The following is a 24,785-nucleotide window of genomic DNA, read 5'->3' on the forward strand; positions in this document are numbered from 1 at the left end:
GTCATACCTAATGTATCAGCTTCGTTTTCGTTCTCGCCTGACCGACTGTTACGAGTACTTTCCCTTAACCGAGCAATTTCCAACTCATGCATAAGCTCTTTCTCTCTTTCTTGTTGCTGCATTTCTCTCTCAGCTGCTCTTTCCTCTCAGCCGCTCTTTCATCTCTCTCATACTTTTCCCTTCCTTTCCTTTCAACACACTCACAGAGATCATTCCCCTCTAGACCTAGTAGCTTACCTGACTCAACAAACTCTTTCACCATCTCACTCATTCTGATTCTTTCTATATTCTCCCTGTTTCAAACTGTTATGGTGTTGATAGCCTAGGCAAGGTCGCCACAAATGTTACGGACCCTGAAGATCTCAGAGACAATGTTACGGTGTCGAAATATCCTGAAAAGGGTCGACACAATGTTACGGCCTCTGAGGGAGGTCCGCTTCAGGTTCGATATGAAATAAATAAAAAAATTATCAACACAAACAGTTGAAACTGGGGATATGAATATAGAAAGAAACACTAACACAACAAAGGTTTATTTACAAGCTTACTAACAAAAGTAAATGCAGAATGGTATCTCCTATTTACATAAATAGATAGAATCTTACACTGCATGAACTTGGGGAACAGTACGGCAATTCAAATACTTGCTACTCGATTTGGCGGTTCGACGCGCTGGCTTCATAAATGTAGATCGGCGATTGCGGACGTCCTCTTGACTCCGTATTGCAGAAGCTAATCTTCTTGTAAGGCAGGAATTCCCCAACACCTGTAACAGGACCTTTTCTTCTCTGAAGTCTGCTCGACGTCAAGATAACACGGTAGACCACACCTGAAGACGACTAGACCAATATCCAACCAACTCTTCTTTTGATTGATCCTTCGTTGGTTCCTTTTTTCTCGTATCTCACGTAAGATCTCTGCTGCAGCTGATCTCTCACTGATAATCTGACTGGTGATCTCTCTTTTACGATCTCTCTCTTCTACGATCACTCCTCTCCAAAGTTCGTTCGTCGTATTTATACGGCACTCTGGGGGCGGAGCCTACGGCGAACGTCACCAACTCGAGGGATTTCTAGAACTTCTTAGATGAATCTAGACGAGGTATTGCATCAGAGAATCGCGGCGTTTCTCACGTAATATTGGCGCGTTTTTGCGCTCCACAACACGCCCGACGATTCCGGAACCACCACGAAGATAGGCGCCTCCAACAGTGGCGCGAAAGCCTCCTTGCTGCCGAACTTCTCGAAAATGCGTTCTCCTTTCCTTTATATTCCTTTGCTATGAAGCAATTACCATCACAATAGTAAAGTTATAGCCTTTTGTTATTATAGGTAGCTTGCTTGGCATCTAGCCAAGCAAGATACACTCTACTATATTCCTTTTATGTGTGTTTGCTTAAAGAGTGATCTTCTTTCATGGAAGTTGCCAGGAAAGCACTAGCACATTTACCAGGTGCATTTTACTAGTAATTGCCACAATAGTACATATTCCTTTTGAACTGATTTGCCTACCACAATTAAACTAGCAGATTCCAACTTATTTTAAATACAAAATTTGTTTTTGTGCATTCATGCTTTTGAACTCTTCTAAGATTCACATATTGAGAAAGGAAAACTAGTTTTGTTTCTTGGAAATGGCTTCAGTACCTTGGGTCCTGGAAGTGTGTCAGAATATAAACTTTTGAAGCACTGAAGGTTTTCATATGTTATATCCTGAACTGGGGATAAACTGTCATCTCTGATTTTACTTCTTGTGCCCATGAGCGCTTCCAGTACCGTCAAATTTAAATTTGTGGCCTGCATTTTGAAATAATTTGTAATATGGTGTCCCAGATGGCTGATGGGAATTTTTACTCCTTTTACCTCTAGAGTTCTCCGTAGCACACAAATTTTATGCCTCAGAGTTAAACAATTTGAGTTTACATTTATAAAGGTATAGTAAGTTGTACTCCGTTGCTTTTCTCAGTAGTCAATGTCCTTGTAATTTCTTATGACCTTGAAAGCCTTCGCATTTATGTTGGTGTAGTTGGATTATGATTACCAAACTTCTGAAATACTAGTGTGTGATTTTCATTTTAGTAAATTGTCTTGGGGTTGGGTAATAGAGTTAACTATGGAAAGATTGCATTAGAATATGATGGAAATAATGTAATGAAAACTTCTTGGGAAGGCCAAATGCTTGTATTGCATTTTTATTGATACAGACCAAACATTGTCAGTTCATCAATACCATGTTGCTGTGATGGTAATTGCTTCCTAGCAAAGAAAGATAAATGAAAGGAGAACGCATTTTCGAGAAGTTCGACAGTAAGGAGGCTTTTCTCGCGGCTGTTCTGGAGTAGTAGGCGTGTTGTGGAGCGCAACACACGCTAATGTGTCGGGAGAAACACCGCGATTTCTGATGCAATACCTCGTCTAGATTCATCTAGGAAGTTCTGGAAATCTCGCGAGTCTGTGACGCTCGCCGTAGGCTCTGCCCCCAGAGTGCCGTATAAATACGACGGTCGTAGCAGCAGCAGAGAGATCGTAAAAGAGAGACACCAGTTAGTCACAGAGAGATATCCTCAGTAAGAGCCACAGATCAGATTATCAGTGAGAGATCAGCAGCAGCAGAGATAATCCGTGAGAGATAAGAGAGAAAGGGACCGACGAAGGATCAGAAGAAAAGTTGGTTGGATACTGTTCTAGTCGTCTTCAGGAGTGGACGGCCGTGTTATCTCAACGTCGAGCAGACTTCAGAGAAGAAAAGGTCCTGCTAGAGGTTTTGGGGAGTTCCTGCCTTACAAGTAGACTATTTTCTGCAATACGGAGTCAACAGGACGTCTGCAATCATTGTTTTCCTTTTGAGATGCCATCGCTTCGGATTGCCAAATTGACTAGCAAGTATTTGAATTGCCTCACTGTTCCCCCAGTTCATGCAGTGTAAGATTCTATCTTTTCATACATTCAACTTCCCTGTCAGATATATACTTAGCTATAGACTCCGTCGTCCCCGACAGAAATTCAAATTTCGCGGCACACGCTACAGGTAGGTCAGGTGATCTACCGGCCTGCCGCTGAGTGGCAGGAATTGGAACCATTACCGTTCTAGAACAAGATTTTTTCTGTCGCCGTATTGTAAACATACGTTTGTGGTACCTCCTGACTTGATTTTCGTGTTTTATCGCCATCGATCTTCTGGGCTGTCTTTTGCAGGGAAGTACTGGGTCTTTGGCTCGGCATACGCTTTTATTAACTTTTTAATGAATTTGGCTTCGAAAATTTTGAAGAATATATGACATGTAACTACCGAAATTGTCGGTAGACACTCACATAGTTTGCAGGAAAGGGAAATATTAATATTTATTCATTAATACGTGCAATAAGTGTTAGAATTGATTGAGGAAATATACTGACTTTCTACTTTAGGGAGTCAGAAAAGAATATAACTAGATACGCTTCCTTTAGAAGTTTTATTGGCTACTAGTACTAACGAGCAGTTAGAGTATTAACAGTACTAGTAGTGTTGCATCCTCATACCTTCTTATTTCACAGAAACTTCAAATTCATAATTGCAATTTGAAGACAAGGGATGTAGCTCAAAATGCGAGCTATTAAAAGGTAAGAAGTGATTACAGTGTTCCCCATCGCAGTGGAGAGTGCGTCTGATCGGCTCTGTCTCGCTCCCAGGTCTAGACCTCTTCCAAACTCACAAGCACAGAGGAGAAGGAATGTCAAAAGCCGCACGGAGGTTTCAGAGAATCCCCACCGGTCAGGCGTCCCCTCGGCAGATTTTGTAGAACGTCCCAGACTGCCAAGTTCGCCATTGGAAAGGCGTCCTAAAATAGTGGAGGGTGCGTCCAATCGGCTCTGTCTCGCTCTCAGGCCTAGACCTCTTCCAAGCTCACAAGCCCAGAGGAGAAGGAATGTCGAAAGCCGCACGGAGGTTTCAGAGAATCGCCACCGGTCGGGCATCCCCTCGGCAGGTTCTGTAGTAGCGTCCCAGACTGCCAAGGATAGCCGTTGGAAAGGCATCCTAAAACAGTGTTTTTCGTCATCCGATTCTTCATCGAAAGGAAAAAAAGGGTGGAGTTCTGACAAGCTATCGAGACCTTCTAAAAGAAAATCTCCAGCTTGGGATTCTAGCCCGGAAAGTTTTCCGGAGGACTATCCACCTGAGAAGAAGAAGAAAGAGATTTATTCATCAAATCCTCCTTCCCCTAGATCGGATACGGAGAAAGAAGACGCCACTACGAAGATCCTAAGAGAAATGCAACAACAGATATCTTCGTTAATGGGAGTTTTGAAGAAGGATCCTCCCAGGAGAAAGGATCACTTCCTTCCCGTTAAGGAATCCCGTCCAATAGAAGTCTTTGACAGTTCGGACGAGGCGCCTGCCAGGCGCAAAACGCCGACAAAGCGAGAGGATTCTAAAGAAAGACCTGAAACTCCTACTAGGCGAGAAGCGCCTGAAGCGAGGCGCAAAGCGCCAGGAGCCAGGCTCCAGGCGCTATGAACCAGGATCTTCATCGGAAATGGAGTTAGAGGCGGACCGAGAGGCTCCTCTTTGGGAATTTTCGCAGGATCAGTTTTCACCTGACAGGGTCTCTAGATGTCGCACAGGCGGCCGTAGCCCTTGTCAGGATATGCCTGATTCTGCGAAAGGTGAAAGACATTCGAGGCCTTCTCCTGATAGGGACGGGAGTTGTCGCACAGGCGGCCGTCGCCCTTGTCAGGATAGTCTTAATGCAAGTAAAGGCAAGAGCAAGATCGGCCTTCTCCTGGCGGGGACTCAAGATGTCGCACAGGCGGCCGTAGCCCTTGTCAGGTTAGAGTCGGTACTGCTAAAAGCCCTTCACCTTACGAAAGGAGGCGCTCTCCTCCGGTTGCTCATTCTTCTCCCAACTTGATGGACAGGAAATGGAAGATAGATCGGAATTGGAAGCCAATAAGGGGCCAGGTCTCTCAGTTTATAAGACCTTAGCGACCTTTTTTTATTGAGAGAATTAGTTCATTACTAGGAAGAGGATATTAAAATCATCCTCCTTCTAAAAAATAATGCAACCAACCATTTACAGAAAGAGTGGCAATCGTTTGGAAATTGAACAAGATTCGTACGAGCTCTCATTCATTGATTAGAGGCTCTTCCAGATAATAGAGGTGTAGAATACGGCCTTATCTTCAAGAGAATAAAAGCTTGAGAGATTCTCTTCGATCCTTGGTTTTCATTTGCGATCTCTTTCGTCTAATACTAATTCAGGTTTATTGACGAAAAGAACGAAGAGAGTAAGATTTCCATTCTCTGCATCGGAGAGGAAAGAATATAGTAAGAAGATTTGGTGTATACGACTACTGAATGACAAGTCATATACGCATACCATAGTTGCCTTTGTGGTTCGCTACGGAATTATCTATATCCTTACAGGAATTTCCTAGTAAGGACTTCGCTTAAAAGGTTTGTTACGACAATACCTACTCAGCTTCGGTATTTAACAAAGGTTGTTTGGCTTAAATATGCATTATTGAGAGCTTCCTTAGGCTCGAGAATAATTTTATTATATTCCTTCATTGAATGGAGTAACTGGCAACTCAGGAAGAATGCAGCCAGGCAACGAACGAGACAGCTGTCATTGTAAGCCCAATACAGTACCATCCAGTTCTCGGTCATGAGCAGTTGGTTACATTTCTCTCTCCTACGGGATCGAATGGTTAACCGTATCTTCCCCCTACAATCATGGACTTAGCCTCGATTTGAGGGGATTTATAGGCAAACATGAATAACATGGTATTCGTTTTGCTAAGGAGTTTTCAATAAAAAGATCCCTTGGAACCTTGCGGTAATGTTTACCGCAATGTAACAGGATTATAGGAATGAGACAACAATAGGAATTTAATGCAGTAGAGCTATATATATTATTTGATGCTCTCATGCTTACAGAAGCAAAAATAATGGACTTGCTAACTTTTCGATATAGCGAGTTATTAATCGAAGGGTTCAGTAACCTCTCTGACAGCAGGCTCGGTAACGGCACGCTTCGTTTTCGTTCCCCATCTAACTGGAGGGGTGTTCAATCCCAAGGAGGGACGAAATGATTTTTTCAAATCAATTTGACTAATTCCACAGCTCTCTCATATCTCAAGGAGCATCGAGAATCTCTTTGTTCGCCCATGTTCGTGTTAACAAGAGAGAACCTGTTTGGAACACAGACACGGAACGTAACGATCCTTAAGAGGTTTGCTGCATGATGTTGCACATCCGTGAGAACCTTCTCGATCGACGATATAACTATTGACTTATGGCTAATCTTAGTTGGAAGGAGAGTTGTGGAAACCTGCGAGATGTCCTCTTCATAGATCTCTTCGCAAGGTGGAAGACGAACAGGCTTCCTCTAGACTGCTTCCTTATTCTCGAACCAAGAGAGGTAGCAATATACGCCATTTTTAGTTTAAATGGGGAATAAACTTTAGTCTTTTTTCCCCTAGATATATAAATTCTTAACAGATATTAAGATAAATGGGCGTCAAAGGAAGAGAGGATGATACTTTATGCCTCATTTTGGCCTTAAAGAGGTTGGATTCACAGAAGTCACGTTCTTCTCACAGCATGTTTTGGAAGGCTTTTCCAAGTGAGTCTGGAGATTCTATCAGCATCTATTATAAATGGACCTTAACAACCTCTACACTCTAAGTCTGTCTGCGTGCAGACTGACCAGAAGTGGACATGAATGAGAGGATTTTTCAAGGTAAATGACAATAGTCATGGCCAAGACATAGAATTGCTGCAGATCGTGCTAGATGGAATGAGGAAACTGTCCTCTTCCGATACCTCTGTGAACCACATAGCGGTTTTTTCTTCCCTTTCAGAGGGAAGAATCACCTTTGTAGATATCTGCTATCAAAGAACGCAGTAAAAGGCTATACTCTGTCTATACAAGGGGAATTAGAGATAGCAGAGGATTAAGATCTTCGGGATCTTATACGATACCTCAATACGACAAGAGTAGGATATCATGTACTTCGAATGGGATCTTTTGTGGCCTCAGATTCCGTGTTCCGACAAGATGGAACTACTCCTCATCAAACTTCTTTGAGAAATTTTATGAGGGAATTCTTTGTTTCTCTTGGCCCTAAACGACCAAGAAGACAAGTGAATTTTTTGTGCATTGGAATCTCACATCAGATTCAATGGAGACTCGGCAATGGGTTCTTGCCAGCATAGTATGTCTGGCAAAAGAAATAAACCCTCTATTCCTGACTCAACACTTTCAGATAGAAGTTTCGTTGCCCAGGCAGGGTACTTATGTTTTCACCTACAGAAAAAGAGATGGTTTAAACGTTTGCCTACAAAGTCTTTGGGATGCGATGAGGGCTCGAAATGCTTCCCAGAAGGTATTCAGAGGGATACAATAAAGAGCTAGAAATCAGGAGTCCTCCCAATTTCAGCTCGGAGTCTCCTTCGACTTCCAAGCTCCTTCCCTTCCTTCGGACAAGGATAGGGGAGATTCTGCAACGAGGAACTTCATCAACAAGTAAGAAGAGATCTCGTTAGCAACGGAAGGATTCAAGAAGGATCCTCCTCGGAGGAAGACTCTTATCTCTCGTACTGTTAGATATCCTATCGTCTAATGGATGTAGCTGACTACAATCACCTCCCCTTGCCGGAGAGGCCAAAAGCTCAAAGTGGAAGAATTTCTTTCACCCTTCTCCAATCTCCTGATAAACTATTGTGGAGGTTCTGGACTTTCGGACAATGTAGCGCCAACCAGGCGCCAAATGCCAAAACAGGCGTAAAAAACGCCAGAGGCAGACAGTTTCAAGGAACACTGTCATTGTCTGATGAAGAGATAGAGGGGGCCTCCAACCTAGCGCAGATGAGCTAGAGGCGAACAAATCGGACAGATAAGAGTGTCCGATGTGGACATCGCCAGACATCCTCGAGACTCTACCAAGCTCGAAGCTCCAGCAAGTGGAGAGGAGTCAGCCAGGCGCCAAGTGCCAAATAGTGCCAGTCTGGAGCCAGGCGCGAAGCTACTTCCAGGCGCAAGGTGCCAGCCAGGAGTCAGGCAAAAAGCGCCTTCCATGAGCTAGGTGCCAACCAAGCGTCAGGCGCCAGCCAGACGCCAGCCAGGCTCTAGGCTTCATCTTGAAGAGATCCATTTCAAAGAAAGCCCTGGTCTTCTTTGAAACAAGTGTGATCGCTAAAGCACTTCATGAGTAACTTGATGATTCCTTCAAACAGCTGAGAATTAAAAGCGCATGAAGTGCGAGCTTTTATGAATTCTTGTTCTTTCCAGAACAATATGTCATGAGGACATATTAGCTGTCACTTACGGGAGATGCAACTCTGTGGTTGACTTCCCATTACACGAAGGAGGTCAAGTTGACCTACGAGAGATCCTTCTCTCTTGGTTATACGTGTCTACGGATACACTGCTGGGATAGGGAGCCAACACTGATCCTTAACTAGTGAGTTAAATTTATTTAACGTGGTGTTTTTTCTTTGGGTTGTTTGAAAGGAGTTTGGGGATAACTCTTTTTCAAATTAAGCACTAACCCTCGTGTTAGGATCAGGTGATCGGGACAGGTGTTGTGCTCCTTAATTATGCCACTAGGCATAGGTGTATTGTCATGTAAGTGGATAAGACCCCATTGACAAAAGACCATTAGATTCTGTCGAGTAAGTGGATAAGACCCAATTGACAGATCTACAAGAACTCTTAGCCATAGGTCACATCCTCGCTGAGGCTCTTGAGACGAAGCAGGCTCCTAGCAATAGCTAGGAAGTCAACCCTTCGTCTAAACACATAGGAACCAAGGTTTTATTTATCTATTACCTACAACGTATGTTGTTTACCTGTCTAATCAGTAATTAGCTGTCTCTTACCCTCCGCCAAAGGTGCCAATCAGCTAAGTATATATCTGACAGGGAAGTTGAATGTATGAAAATGATATTGTTATTGTACAATAAAGTTTCATACATACTTACCTGGCAGATATATACTTAGCTATAGACTCTGTCATCCCCGACAGAAATTCAAATTTCGTGGCACACGCTACATGTAGGTCAGGTGATCTACCGTCCTGCCGCTGGTTGGCAGGAATCGGAACCATTACCGTTCTAGAGCCAGATTTTTTCTTCCACCTGTCTCCTGAGGGGAGGCTGGGTGGGCCATTTAATCGTATATATCTGCCAGGTAAGTATGTATGAAACTTTATTGTACAATAACAATATCATTTTTATGTAAATAGGAGATACCATTCTGCATTTACCTATGTTAGTAAGCTTGTAAATAAACCTTTGTTGTGTTAGTGTTTCTTTCTATATTCGTATCCCCAGTTTCAACTGTTGGTGTTGAAATATTTTTTTTTTTTTATTATTTCTTATCGAACCTGAAGCGGACCTCTCTCAGAGGCCGTAACATTATGGCGACCTTGTCAGGATATTTCGACACCGTAACATTGTGGCGACCTTGCTTAGGCTATCAACACTTTAACAGTTTGAAACAGGGAAAGTATAGAAAGAACTAGAATGAGTGAGATGGTGAAAGAGTTTATTGAGTCAGGTAAGCTACTAGGTCTAGAGGGGAATGATCTCCGTGAGTATGTTGAGAAGAAAGAAAGAGAAAAGTATGAGAGAGATGAAAGAGCGGCCGAGAGAGAAGAAAGAGCAGCTGAGAGAGAAATGAGGAAAATGCAGCGAGAGGTAGAAATGTTGGTAATGCAGCAGGAAGAGAGAGAGAAAGAACGTATGCATGAGTTGGAAATTGCTCGGTTAAGGCAAAGTGCTCGTAACAGTCTGACAGGCATGACATATTTCATGTGTTTTGAGAAGTTAATGGAACGAGTAGGTTCTCCTAAAGAAATGTGGACTTTATATTTACAGTCAGTTTTGAGTGGTAGGGCACTTACTGTGTATAGTTGCATGTCTAAGGAGGAATGTGATAATTATGATATTGTGAAAGAAACTGTTCTTAGCGCGTATAGGCTAGTACCAGAGGCGTACCGTAAGAAATTTAGAAATTTGAGAAAGGATGAAAATATTACGAATGTAGAATACGGTAAGAAGTTAGATAGGCTGTTTTTTGATTGGTTAACTTCTGCTAAGGTTGAGGATTTTGATAGTTTGAAGAACTTAGTGTTGTTAGAAAACTTCAAAGATAACATATCCCCTGAGATTAAACTTTATATAAAGGATAGGCGAGAAGTATCTTTTGCAGGAGCAACTAGGCTAGCTGATGAATATAGTCTAACTCATAATTTGAGTGTTAGTAAGAAACGAAATGATCCTTCGTCTGGTAGAGTACAAAGCAGTAAAGGTTTCAGTCCTAGTAATAGCAATGCGAGTAAAAGTGACTATTCCTGTTATACATGCGGAAAACCTGGTCATACGTCTAAGGTTTGTAAGAGTAAAGTGGCATCTAGTGGCTTAGAATTAACTTGTTTCCGATGTAATGGGAAAGGGCATTTAGTGAGAAATTGTGCTGTAGAAAGGAAGGACGGTTAAGAAACCAGTATCTCTAGTTAATCTTTTGTCAAGTAGGAATGATGTGATGAGAGAAACTAGGAAAATTTTTAGTGAATTTCTGTCGGAAGGCGTAGTTTCCTCTCTTGGAGGAGTAGATTCAAGAGAAGTAGTCTTGCTTCGAGACACAGGTGCTGCTGTCTCACTGATTAGAAGTGAGTGTGTGCCGAACAGGGCAGAAATCAATATGGAAGAGAAAGTCATGTTAGGTGGATTTCCTAACACTTGTGTTCTTTGTCCTTTGTTGAAGTTGAATTTAGAAAGTCAGGTAGTGTCAGGAGAAGTGAAACTTGCAGTTATGGACAGTTTGCCCGTCGAAGGCGTTGACATTATTGTCGGTAATGACTTAGCTTTATCCAAGAATGTGAATCCTGTTGTTAGGAATATTCCAGTGCCTGAAATGGTAGTAACTAGGTTGGGTTTAGATACATACGTAGGCTATGATCATAATTTGTTCGTGGATTCGAACGTAAGTTTGTGGATTCGAACGTGAGTAAGTTCATGGATTCGAACGAGTGTGATAGAGGTAGCAAGGTTGATTTTGGCATGAGTGTGGCTGAGAGACCTAACTCTATCATTGACAGTGATAGCCAAACGGAAGGCGTAGCTGTCGAAAGTAACATAGTAAGTATACTGGTACCTAGTACTAGTTACGGTGATGAATTAGGCTTTAACATTTTGGATAAGGATGAGCTAGTCAAGTTGCAGAGAGAGGATGAGATACTAACCCGAATTTTTGAATGTGAGCTGGATGATGATCTCGATGATGTGTGTAAGGTAACTTTTTGTTTAAAGGACGAAGTTTTGTGTCCTTGTGTTCGACCGAAGTCATGTAGTAAAGGGGAAGTCACAGAACAATTAGTGGTTCCTAGGAAGCTTCGTGAGCTAGTTTTGAAGTTAGCACATGATGAGTAAGGACATTTGGGAGTGAATAAAACTTTAAGGTCTATTAGTAGGGCGTACTTTTGGCCTAAAATGAAAAATGATGTGAAGTATGTTTTAAGCTGTCATGAATATCAAATTGCCGGGAAACCGATTCAAGTAATTCCCAGAGTTCAGTTGTTTAATATTCCTTCAGTAGGCAAATTTTTTGAGAATGTATTTATAAATATGTTCGGACCTTTGCCTAGAAGTAAGGGTAGAGATGATTGCATAACTAATCTTGAGTATTATAAAAACAATCTAAGAGATGTTTGGCAGCTAGCGGAGGAGAACGGAAGGGCTTGGCACTTAGCGAAAGAAAACACGAGAGGAAGTCAAGGGGGACTGAAGGAAAACTTGATCTTAGAACAAAAGAGAGAAGTTTGTGTGTAAGGGATAAAGTCTTAGTACTAGTCTCGAGAGAAAGTCCCTTTTTACCTTATAAGTTCGAAGGTCCTTTTTCAATTTTAGAGAAGAGGGGAAATATACATTATAGAATTAATGTGGGTAAGAGTAGAGCAAAGGCAATGTGTGTAAATTTGCTTCAGAATTATGAAGAACGCCCTGTGCCTTGGCCGCCGCCCGTGCCCTTGGTAATTGTGTCCCAGAAAGAGAGATTAGTTTTGAGAAAGACGCAAGAGGTGTCTTAGTTTCAAAGTTTTGAGCAGAGTTCAAAAAACGGAAAAGGTAAGAGAGAACGATAATGTATTAGCTGATAGCCTCTCTAGAGATTTCTCAGAATAAGTAGACTAATAACCGTTTTCTGTTATCGCACGAGTGAGTGTGTGAGTGGAGAATCATGCGTGTTTGACTGGTTTAAAGCTTTATGCAGAATTGTTTCCCTGCTGTTTAATTCTTGTTTCTTTAGAAAAAAAAAATCAAATCAATTGATTTCATTTTTTTTCTCTTTTGGGGGGGCATGTGATGGTAATTGCTTCCTAGCAAAGAAATATAAAGGAAAGGAGAACGCATTTTTGAGAAGTTCGGCAGTAAGGAGGCTTTCGCGGCTGTTCTGGAATCGTCGGGCGTGTTGTGGAGCGCAACACGCGCCACTGTGTCGGGAGAAATGCCGCGATTTCTGATGCAATACCTCGTCTAGATTCATCTAGGAAGTTCTGGAAATCTCGCGAGTCTGTGACGCTCGCCGTAGGCTCCGCCCCCAGAGTGCCGTATTAATACGACGGTCGTAGCAGCAGCAGAGAGATCGTAAAAGAGAGACACCAGTTAGTCACAGAGAGATATCCTCAGTAAGAGCCACAGTTCAGATTATCAGTGTGAGATCAGCAGCAGCAGGGATCATCCTTGAGAGATAAGAGAGAAAGGGACCGACGAAGGATCAGAAGAAGAGTTGGTTACTGTTTTAGTCGTCTTCAGGAGTGGACGGCCGTGTTATCTCGACGTCGAGCAGACTTCAGAGAAGAAAAGGTCCTGCTAGAGGTTTTGGGGAGTTCCTGCCTTACAAGTAGACTATTTTCTGCAATACGGAGTCAACAGGACGTGTGCAATCATTGTTTTCCTTTTGAGAAGCCATCGCTTCAGATTGCCAAATTGACTAGCAAGTATTTGAATTGCCTCACTGTTCCTCCAGTTCATGCTGTGTAAGATTCTATCTTTTTATGTAAATAGGAGATACCGTTCTGCATTTACCTATGTTATTAAGCTTGTAAATAAACCTTTGTTGTGTTAGTGTTTCTTTCTATATTCGTATCCCCAGTTTCAACTGTTGGTGTTGAAATATTTTTTTTTTTAATAATATTTCATATCGAACCTGAAGCGGACCTCTCTCAGAGGCCGTAACAGTTGCATTGTGTTTGATATGGTGTCTGTGAAAGAGTTGTAGGTACCTCATACGTATGGAGGCCTATGTATTATATAAATATAGTTGGTGAACAGCAAAGGTAAGTTTCCTTTGTTCGAATTAAAGTCTTCAAAAAATGGGATTGCTAAACCAGTAATTTTGTGCAAGAGATCCTGTACACATTAAATGTGAAAATAACAGTGAAAAATAAGGGATTATAAGCCTTTGCATTAATGCCAAGATATCAGAACGCTAAGACACAATAGTATATTTATTTGTTTATTGTATACTCACTGATATTCAGACTGTACCTAAATTTACTGTATATGCATAAAAAGAAAATTTATCCTTGCATTTGCCAAGTAATTTGCATTCTTTGCAGTCTGAAATTATTATTATTATTATTATTATTATATTATTATAGAACTGCTTCTTTAGGGAGCTGCTTTTGTGACTTCAGTGGAAAATGAAATGTGATTTCAATTTCAGGGTTGTTGCTGATGAGATGACATATTTTCCTCCTGAGAACCAGCTGTTTTCAACTACCGGCTGCAAAAGAGTATCGCAGAAAGTTTCGTATCACATTGCAAATGAGATGTACGACGTTCTTTTTGATTAATCATAAGGGTATTACTCAAGATCATCCTATTGTGGGCATGATCCCTGTCGTTTATTTACGGGATATTTCTCTTCTTTATGGGGAGAAATCTTGAAGATATTACGGTACAGTACATAATTATGTAAATGAAAGTCTCAGAGAATTCTCTGAGCTTTTTACATACAGACTTGACTGAAGGCCAGCTGGAGTTATTTTATTGTGATATTAGATTTTATGTTTAAGTTTTGTATGTAGGGATTGTTTCAGTGTGCTTTTGTAAGCAGTTCTTACATATAATAAGTGGATAGTTTGCTATTGCAAGCTTGGGAGGACCTAAATGAAGTGTGAGTTGACGAATGATGAATAGTCACATTTAGAAATATGTAACGTGAATGACAGAGGTGACCAGTCTGGTATAACCATTTTTCAAGAGAGAACATAAACTATTCTCCAGTCACAGTTGCTGGTTGCTTTGAAGACAATTGCAGAATGAGACAAAGTATATTTTTAAACTGCATTAATTTTCTCTAAACTTGCTGATTGCTCCGTGCATGTATGCACTTGGATTTTTTGGGTAATAATTCATGTCTGTGCCCCAATGATGTTCCAAAAGTCTGGTTGCTTAATGTTGTGGTTGTTTTTTATATGAATTTGTATATTTTTGTTTGTATATAATTAAATGAATCTTCTTCTGGTGTAACTTCTGTGGGGCACATACTCTAACCCTCTTGGAGTCATTTTGTGTGATCAGTATTCTGGTTATCAGATTTTGGAAACAAAAGCCGGGAAAGTAATTTTTGTTAGAATCTTTGACAATTTTCTTGAAGTTTTTTGAGAATTTAAGTTGTAATTCATGAAGTGCAAACCCTGTCAGAGCAGTTACTGAGTGGTCTGCTAAAACTTTTTTATAGTAGTAACAGGAATTTTATCCACTAAATAAATTAGCCTTGATAAAGCCACTCAAGTAATTTTGCTAATTCTGTCATTGAAAATTCATGCTGAACCTGAAACCAGTGTTTGTGGTTGTACTCAGGAGATTGTTTGGTACATACTAATCAGTATCTTCAAAAGTACAGTATGCAAATAGTATGTAGAGTATTGGCATGTAGTCTCCAAGTAAGTTAGGAGGTGTCAAGGAAAAGGATATGTATGTTGACTCGTGCAATTGTAACTGGCTAAGAGAAGCTTTTGTTTTCTGTGCCTATGCCCTTGAGAGGAATGTTTCGTGTCTTTTTACAATACAGGTGTTATATCAGTTATAAAGTTTTATGAATTATTTCTTGGCTCTCTAGAAGTGATGGTAATCATTTTTTCCCTTAACTGTTTTTAAGATTTTGTAACTGTGATAATCCGAGTTTCACCCCAGCCTGTTTGTTATCCTACAATAGTGTACCAACTAGTTATTTTCAGTAACAGAATTCCATCCTGCCTGTATCTTGTCTGAAACATATATCTTTTTTTTTTTTTCCAAAAATATTTACAAAGTGCCTTTCTGAAAGATTTCTTCTTATAAATGCAGGTACATATAATTAAAAATATTTACACCATTGATATATGGCATATCTTTCTTTATTGATGCAAAGCTACAAGGTTTGGTGGTGTGGAATGTTATCGTGTTTCAAGGTAAGCTCCCTCTTAAGTGAAGATATTTGTTGAGTATTTTCTCTTTCCAAAGTGAATTGTTGGCCCAGTTAGAGCCAACATTCCTGTAAGGATGCTGATGTAATGTTGCCTGCAACATACCTTGATTGTCAAACTAGCTGGAACCAAAGGTTCTTTGCAGCATTCCGTAGGCCTCCTGATGCTGGATGTTTTCATACCTGCCCTACTTCTGTACATCTGTCACCATTTTGCCTCTACGTAGTTGTCCAATGCCTATAACCTTACCTTGCTGCAATTTTCATGCCTCGGCAAAGAACAAATCCTCTAGGAGAGTTCAGTAGTCTAGAAATGTGACTGTGGTGGTGTGCAGTTATTTAATGATAGAACTGCACAGTATTTGAGTTATAGAAAATATCGAATTACAGGTTAAAAATCCACAGGGCAGGTAAATGTGATGGTTGCTGCATGTTAAGATTTTAGTTCCCAAAGTCAGTTAGCTTTTTAAGAAAAGTAGAGATGTTTATATCGTTATAAATATGTTGACCGAGACCATTTTGAGTCACAGCACTGGGTATGGAAATAGATTTGTATATCATTAGAAGGCAGTTGACATATCACCAAGACAAATAATATAATTTGACAGCCATTATGAGTATCAATGGTACTTGTTAGACTCAATAAGCTTGTAATATTGTGTCAGAGTAAAAGGTTTAGTGAAACTAATGGCAGGTGTATCAGAATTAGTGATCAGTGTTTATGCCCTTTAAGGGTTAGCCCTGACGCCCTTACCATTTATCATAACCATAGAGGAGGGAGAAGAGGTAGAAGTGTTTAGGACAGTAGGCGGGAGGAGATGAGAAAATTCAAAATCGACATAAATGAAACAAAGGTTAGTGGGAACAAAAATGTACTGTATGGATAGTGTGGGATATGTATTGTTGGCAAATTTTTTCTACTGTATTTTGTGTCCAGGTTAGAATTCAACCAGAATGTGCACAAGAAAGCAATAGGGAAAAAAACTTAAGACATTATTGGCAGTGAGATGAACTTGTAGTACTTTGAATGCTTTAGCATAATTTACTCAATTACATCTTGTTTTTCGAACAGTTTCAGTTCTTGATTACAGGGATGCAATATACTGATATCATTTTTGCAAGGAACTGTTCAGACTTATTTTTGATTATCACCACATTTTGGAGGGTTGCTTATCATGGCCTCTCCTGCCTTTAGTCATGTAAAGGTAAGGTTATGCAAATAACTATTGTACATGTGTAACAAATGAATGATCAGCCATAGTTTTAATTAGAAATTTAACATTTCAGTACAGTGAATGGTTAGGTTTGAATTCAGTGTGTTGCATGATGGCTATTGTACAGCACAAGTTTTTAAATACTGTATTTAAAATTACAATACTGTTGGTGGGGTGGGGGTCTGAAAATTGTAGAGATGTGGCATAAATATTGACCAGTTAGAGGTTTGTAGGTGAGTGGAAAATGTTAAGAGGTTTGTAGTTAAGAGTGGAAAATGAAGACAATTTTTCCACATCTAACACACCTCCCCCTAAATGGATTGCTCAGTATAAAAATTGTTTGGTGATAGCGTTGTGGCGTGGGTCTTTAGCAGTCCTTTCAAACTTGAGCAAGTTACTTGTGCATAACCGAGTAACTTTAATTCAAAGTACTAGTGTGGCACTGATACAGCATCAGTTGGTCTGAGAGGTCTGTATCAATTCCCATATGTTTGTAAAGTTATAGAATAGGCATGATTTAGTTTCCTAGTTTATATACTGTACCCCAGTTTCAGGCAGAATCACATGATCTTTTTTCTTTAATTGTTATGTATTGTAGAAAACAATGAGCTCAGTTCTTGCAGTTTTTCAGAAAGTTGTCAGTGTGGTAATCTGACAAAATAATGTATATTTGTATCAATGTAATATTCTGATAGATGCCCTTATTGGGCATACAACATTTCACAAAATCTAGTCGTTCTGAAGCAGTAGCATAATTGATTGATGAGTCAATAACATCTGCAGTTCTCTGGATATTTTTTTAATATATTTTGTAACATTTTCATCTTACTCATATTTTTTTTTTATCATATGTCTGTTAATTTCCCCTGTCAAGACTAGGAATCATTTCATGTCTAACTTTTCATTTCAATAGTGTAATTTTATTTCAAGATGAAGGGATACCAAACACCTTTGATGGTCGATATGTAAATGAAATACATCATTCATGATTATTTCCGAGCTTGAAATACAGTATGAAGGTTGTCTTCATTTTTAGCACACACGTGAAAATGTGGCATTCTGCTATTTTGAAACCCTTAATAATACACTAAATATTTTATTTAATATAACTGTGAAACCTGCAAATCCAACTTCAGTTTGTATAAATTACTAGGTATTAGTTTTAAGTATATTTTAATACTGTGTAACTGGCATCTTGTAAATAAAAACACATTAACAACTCATTAGTTTAGAAATTGAGGCAATCACAAATAAAATTGCTAACATATTTTGAAATATAAAAAGGTATTGGTGCGAAAGTACATATAAAGTACAAACATATGGTAAACATTTTTAACAAATACTCTACAGAGTAACATCTTCCAAAAGAAGTTGAAATTGTCCTTTGAAAACATTTCAATTGTATGGAACTGACCTTATAGACCATAACCATAAAATTGGCATGTCCCTGCTAATCAGACCCTGATTGGTATGATGTGTTATTTAAAATTTAATGGAAAATCAAATGCAAAGTATGTATAGCACTTTTTTCACATAAGGTACAAAAGTTTTCCAAACAGACAGATATATAGTACTTACAAATGTTTAAAGTGGTTAAATACCTGTGATCGAAAGTTAGATATCATTTTGACTACTTTCCTACTACCTTCAGTAAGTAATGCCATTTACAGAACTGAAACTGAAAAGCAGTGAATTGCACATGATTACTATATGCATTTAACAGGAAGATGACAGTCACTTGTAAAAGAAAAATCTCCTTTTTCATCGATCATAATACATCAACTCTTGTTCAGTACACCTTCATATAACTCTGGACTTGCTGGATTTTGCAGTCCAAGAGTTACATTAACATTTGGGGTCTCCCCATCTTCTGCGAGCCGATATGTTTTGGTGTTAATTACTACAAGTTCCAACTCTTTGCACTCATGATTCTCTCTCTCTGCAATAATCTGAAAGAAAAAGTAAAAAGAAATCATTCTAAATTACCACAATGTTTTGATGACAAAAGTATTATAAACACTCAGGGTGCTTGAGCTATCTGTTCGTGATCCTAACTACGTATAGATGATTACAGGTGTAGTATCTTCTTTAGAATACAAGGAAAATTACCTAAAGTAAATCAATACTACTTTCAATGTATTGAGTCCTGTACCTAGGCAATGTTTTTATCAAACTATGTGAAGACAAAATGATAGAATTAATGGAAATTGTAATAACTGTCAGACTGCAGAGCAGACAATTAAAAATAGACTAAATACTTGAGCAAAGAACTGCCTTACTTTTAGAAGAGGAGGAAGGTCGATTGTCTGCGGGAGTATTTTAACTTCTTTTGGCTTGCAATTTTTTAGTGCTTCTACATATTTATGTTCTTCGTGCTTATGGATCAACTTGAAATCAGTTTTGTACGCACTTTTGGAAAGGTCCACAACCCCGTCGTTCACCCCTCGGAACACTCTCTCAACCAGCACTTTGCCTCTTATGTTATCCTGTAGAATTTAGAAAATTAATTAAATATAACTAGAATAATTTAGCATTGCCAAAGAGGGAAAATTTACTCAAACCAACTAGAAATGTGAATTGGATGAGTATGATAACACGAACAACATGTACATACTATAATTGATTGAAAAAGATGCAATCCAAATTAGAAGTAACAGTAAGTGGTTTATAAGGTTGCATTCTGCTAATTAAAACAAATGGTATAACAGGTATGTAAGATTCTGCACTAAGAACAAAGTGCCTGAAAACAGAAATCTTCTGTATTGAGAAATTAACATTAATTCATCAAAAAGTAAAACATTGTACTCTACCTCATCCATGTATGGTCGGCCTGTGTCCATTTGTGGTCGAGCACTTAAAATTCTGTAAAAGCATGGTTCAGGATATTTCTCATGTGCTGATCTTACCACCATTCTTCCAACACCGAAGTCGTTTAAACATCCAATTATTTCCCATAGTCTGAAATTACAGAACTGAAAATGAACTATGTATTAAGTTTTTAAACCATGCGTTAAGGGGACCGTCCACTATGTTGTGTATTTTTTTTATTTTTTATTCAAAATATATAATTTCCCTATATGTTTTAGATATATATAATACCTTCATCATACAAAAATTTCAAGTAATTTGAGCAAAAACTTTTGAATTTATTAATGAAAATTATTTAAAAAAAAAAAAAATTAGGTAGAGATTTCTCCACTAATATGACATCAATTTTATTGAAAAACAACCATAAAAACTACTTTATATATGGAATAATTCTGTGAGGACCGAATTTTGATTTTTTTTTTTTTATTTATTTATTTTTTTTTTTTTGTCTAGACACTAAAAAAAATCGCAGAAAGAAAAAATTGGCTCGCAAGGAATTATGGGATTTTTATTCCTTTTTCCAATGATAAGTAACTTTCTCTCTAAAATTGGATAATAAATAACCAAGTAATGGCTACCAACATGCAAATAAGTATGTTTTTGAGTTATGAGCTCCCAAAGATTTGCTATGTAAATTTTTGCTTATTTCTTATAAAAGTCAAAACAACATTATTATAATTACTTTATTTGTATATTTATTGTTGATTTCTACATCAAGAATCCTGGTCCTACCCCTAAAAGTGGTATTAATACCCTAAGCGTGACACGAGACAAAGATGTTGACGGCGTGACATGAGACAATGAGGGAGCTGATAACAATGAAATTTCGTGTTTTTCTTTCAGCACACTCCTAGCCTTTGCTAATTTTGCTAGCCTTAGTTGCTTAGTAGCCTTCTTGCTCTTAGGTAACTTCGGCATTGCTGTAAGTTCACTAGGAAGTTATAAAAACAACGTAAACAACAAGTAAACAAATGCATGTGCATGCAACCACTTTGACGTCAGTGGAGTAACTGAGTTGTTCCCTTGAGCCTTGACTTGAGTGTTGCCTAAAACTGCCCAGAGCTCTCACACTACCTTTCATCGCTGCCAGACATATGAGAATTTCGAAACAAATCTGAAAAAATCACTGTATATATGCAAAAATAAACACGCTAAGACGATCCTGTCAAACTCAGTCATACAGACGACGCAGTTATGATGATGTCATCATTTAAAAACCGCTATATCTGCATTATTTGTAAAAATAATTGGCTGAAACTTCTAGAAAGCATGTACGGCATGTTTCTGCATAGATAGAAATAATAACTCTTTATTTTTTATTTTTTCAAGTTGATAAGTCATCCGCCATAGCAGACGGTCCCCTTAACAATAACTGTAGCAAAATATTCAGCATTGTTAACAGTCTTGAAGCCAGTGCATACAGGCTTTAAGTTCCTCTAGCCTTTGCATTTTACACATTTTGGCATGGGTTTACTCCTAAAGCTGACCTTCCCACTATAGTACAATATATAGGGGATTCTTATACACCATCCAAATTAATGAATAAATTCTGTTTATGAAAGAATGGTTCCATCAAGCATTACTGCTCATGGTGAACTTGCAACCTTGTTGCCTCTGCAGCATCAAATTCCTGTTATTATCCACTTTTTAGTGTGCATGTCTAGGTATTTCCTATGGAGACCTGCAGTTGTCATTGACTATTTAGTCGTTTTGTACATGGAACGAACACCTCAGTCAGCATAATCCAGAATGCCTCAGTAGCGTGGTTGGTATGGTGTTTGCGTTCCACCTCGGTGGTCGCAGGTTCGATTCTCTGCCATTCCATTGAGGAGTGAGAGATGTGTATTTCTGGTGATAGAAGTTCACTCTCAATGTGGTTTGGAAGTCACGTAAAGCCGTTGGTCCCGTTGCTGGATAACCACTGGTTCCATGCAACGTAAAAGCACCATACAAGCAAGCAAGCAGCATAATCCAGGATATATACAGAGGATGATGACTATAACTTCTTTCAGAATAGATCTAGAATAATTTTCTGTCTGCCTAATACATCCACAACTTCGGTACAGCCATTTTTGTGGGAAAGAACAAACTTCAAACAAAAGCAAATGTCAAGCTTTTAAGTTAAGAAAACTTTTACCCTCAATGAAAAACCTAAAAGGTGCAACAATCTTTCAAACAGTTTGCAAGGGTTGTTAAGCTACAAACAATGGAGCTCAATTGTGATCTGTGAAAGCTGAGTGGTATACTTAATGATGAGTCAACCTCCATAACATATTTGAAAAGAAGCATACAAGCTCAAGTCATAATATATGTATATATGATAAGTAATAGCAATTAGGGTACATTAAGGTGGGTTTCAGGACCTAAGCAATAAGAGTTAAGGTACATTAAAGTGGGCTTAATTAACAATTAGAAAGTAGAGCAGTAGGTTAAGTTAGATAACCTTACCTAAGTATTTTACTCCATAATTCACAGTGCTCTAAGTCAGCTGCCTCTTGGTACACTGTAGGCATTACTTAGGGTTCTTTGCAGCATCCATTTGACCCATGGCTGCAACCCCTTTTTTTCATTTTACTCCCAATGTCTTTCTATCCTTTCCTAACAAGTGTCCATTGTATAACTGCCAGGCTCTCCTCCTGCTACACCTAAATTTCTTTTATTCTCAATTTCTCTCTCAGTGCAGTATGACATCATAGGTCTTAGGTAGTGCCTGGGCTTTGGCCTAAATTTTCTATTCTATTCTACATCAGGTTAGGTTTGTGGTGGCTGGAGGATTTCACACCTCTGGTCCAGTACAATGCATTGGTGTAGTAGTAGTAGTAGTTATGGGTCGAGGCAATGCCTTTGCAACGGCGCCTCTTAGTCTTGGGTATTTTTTTGTTTTTGTTTGTTTATTTGTTTAGCTCTTAACTTTTTTTCTCTCTTTTTTTTCCACATCAAGTATATGGTTTCTTTTCTTATTTCGTTGTTACCTGAAAATAGAAATTTTCCCACTACGTCACTTTCCTTCTCTTCATAGGGTTGTTGTAGCCCTATTGCTTTAACCCGTTCCTCTATATATGTATCACAATATAAAAGGAAATGAAATATGTCTTCTACTGCATCATTGCAAAAAGGACAACAGGTGTTCTCCTTCTGGTGCCTTTTTGCTATATTTAAATTAAGAGAGTTGGTTCTGGCTTTGAAGAGAAGGACTGAACCCATAGAGTTGTCATAAATTTCTTCATCTTTTATTTCTCTTTTCCACGTTTTATATATGTTCACAGTCACTTTATTTTCCAACTCTTCTTTCCACCTCTCTGTGTCCCATATTCTGGCTTTGTCCTTTATTTCTGTTCTGGACATTCCTTCTAATTTTCTTAAATTTATTTTAACTTCATGCATGTACTTTTCCACAGTTTTCCACCATTTTCTTTCCTTTTCTTGCATATCTGTAATTACCTAATTTCTTCAGTATCTCTTTCCGTCCATTTAAAGTATTATTTACATAGCTTATCTTCCCATTCATAATTCTACTTTTCATTGAAGAAGCTCCTAGGCTATCTCCCCCCTTAATGTGGCTACTACTGTACTTCTACATGCCCCTAATATTTTCCTATTACCTAAACCCCATTCTCTATTCTTTGTAATTTTTCTATTTCTGCGTCTGTTAGATTAACCACATTGGTTCCGTATAAGATTGATGGTGTATTTTACCCCACAAAATTTATGGTGCTCTTGTTTACATAAGGTTGTGGAGGACCTGGTTTGCCCATAACTCTTGAGGTAGGTAAAACCCAGTGCCAAGGTTAGGCTAGGTATTTCACCTGTACAGTTATTGACTTCATCATATTACTACTATATAGTAGCTAGCCTATACTAGGCTACAATGGGTCACAGCCTAACTATTTATTAGTATTTAATTAGGTACTCTGTATTTCTACAGAAGCAGTCAGCACAGACTGCAAGGAACGTAACCGCGGATACGACATCCACTAGGGATTGGGGCATCCAAAGTATTTCGCCGCGTTTAGTACTGGCCCCGGGGGGGTTAGGCTACATAGTAGTACCTCAACTTTCCGTCTACTGACCTTTTTCCAACCCGGTTATGGGTTCGACCCACCAAAATAACCGGCATTGCTAGGAAACACTCAAGACGAACGACCCAGTCAGTTAGTAGTAGTAGTAGTAGTAGTAGTGTGGGATAAGCCTTTGAAACGGCTCCCTTGCTTCTTTTATTCCTCCTTTGTTTGTGTTTGCTTGAGCTTCTTCTCTCTGAAATACCACATTTCTTTTATAAAATCTTTCCTATTCTCCACTTCCTCCCTCATTAGTACTACCAATAAGATTATATTTGCTACTAATTCCTCTTTATTTTCTTGATATGGTTGCTGCATAAAGCTATATCTATTTCTAATTTCATTGTATGCTGGACAGTAAAGTAAGAAATGTTCTAAATTTTCATTTTGTTCCTCACAGTATAAACATTTTGTATCTTCTCCTTTTATCCTATTTCTATCATTTAATCCTAGTATACCTAGTCTGGCCCTACTGATCAGCATTGTTTTTTCAGTGTTATCATACCAGATTTCTTCTCTTATGCTTTCTTTATATTTTCTGTAGATTCTTAATGTTGACTTTTCATTCATTTCTTTCTGCCATATTTTTCTGTCCCAATTGTTTATTATTTCTCTTAACTGTTTGTCTTTAACTGCTTCAATTTTACTTAAGTTTATGTTTAGTTCTTTCATATACTCTTTTACTTGCATTATCCAGGGTTTTTTCATACTGATCCATTGTTATCTCATATAGGAGCCTATTTCCACCATTCTTTAGTGTATGTTTCAGGTAGAAAAGTTTATTCTTGATATCTCTAGATTGGCAGGAAGAGGCCCCTATTTCAGATCTTAACGCACAACTTGCTGTGTAACTTGGCGCTTTCAATATTGTTCTGTATACTTTATTATCTATCTTCTGCAATTCATTTATTGTTTTCCTGTCAAGTTTCATGACTTCCATCGCATACATGAATGAAGGCATCGCTAGTCCTTTCCAGTACAATTTTCCTATTTTTACCCTGCTACAGCTTTTATTGATGACTGCATTAGCCATATTTGCCATCTGCTTTGCTTTAATTTGGGCCCTTTTTATCTGTTCTCTGAAGCAGTCTTTCATGTTGCTGATTGTTACTCCTAGGTATTTAATATTCTTAACTATTTTTATTCCTTCTATGTGTTCATATTCTCCACATCATCGATACTGTACCAGTC

General features: G+C 38.7%; 2 protein-coding genes across 2 annotated transcripts in view; one reads left to right on the top strand and one right to left on the bottom strand.

Moving 5' to 3' along the window:
• The window catches only part of LOC135198697 (torsin-1A-like), a 46,863-nt gene extending 28,976 nt beyond the window's left edge, over positions 1–17,887 (top strand). Inside the window, exon 7 of the mRNA XM_064226531.1 lies at positions 13,709–17,887. Within this exon, the coding sequence (XP_064082601.1) occupies positions 13,709–13,838 (130 nt within the window). The 3' untranslated portion in view covers positions 13,839–17,887. The remainder of the gene's footprint in view (positions 1–13,708) is intronic.
• Positions 17,888–18,180: 293 nt separating this feature from the next.
• Positions 18,181–23,766, bottom strand: LOC135198698 (uncharacterized). Its single transcript, XM_064226532.1, has 4 exons — positions 23,607–23,766; positions 19,479–19,626; positions 18,948–19,154; positions 18,181–18,617 (listed from the first exon to the last, which is right to left on the bottom strand). Exons 1-4 carry the CDS (start codon positions 23,651–23,653, stop codon positions 18,447–18,449), a joined length of 573 nt encoding a protein of 190 aa, XP_064082602.1. The 5' UTR covers positions 23,654–23,766; the 3' UTR covers positions 18,181–18,446.
• Positions 23,767–24,785: the final 1,019 nt, after the last annotated feature.

Source organism: Macrobrachium nipponense, chromosome 22, assembly GCF_015104395.2.
Source record: "Macrobrachium nipponense isolate FS-2020 chromosome 22, ASM1510439v2, whole genome shotgun sequence".
Classification (NCBI taxonomy): domain Eukaryota; kingdom Metazoa; phylum Arthropoda; class Malacostraca; order Decapoda; family Palaemonidae; genus Macrobrachium; species Macrobrachium nipponense.

Bases quoted from the DNA above. Each gene is read 5' to 3' on its own strand.
- LOC135198698 (XM_064226532.1), bottom strand. From the start codon at position 23,653: ATGCCGGTTATTTTGGTGGGTCGAACCCATAACCGGGTTGGAAAAAG. The intron at 19,627-23,606 runs GTCAGTAGACGG...CTGTAATTTCAG, and splicing joins CATAACCGGGTTGGAAAAAG to ACTATGGGAAATAATTGGAT. The intron at 19,155-19,478 runs GTAGAGTACAAT...TAAATTCTACAG, and splicing joins GCCGACCATACATGGATGAG to GATAACATAAGAGGCAAAGT.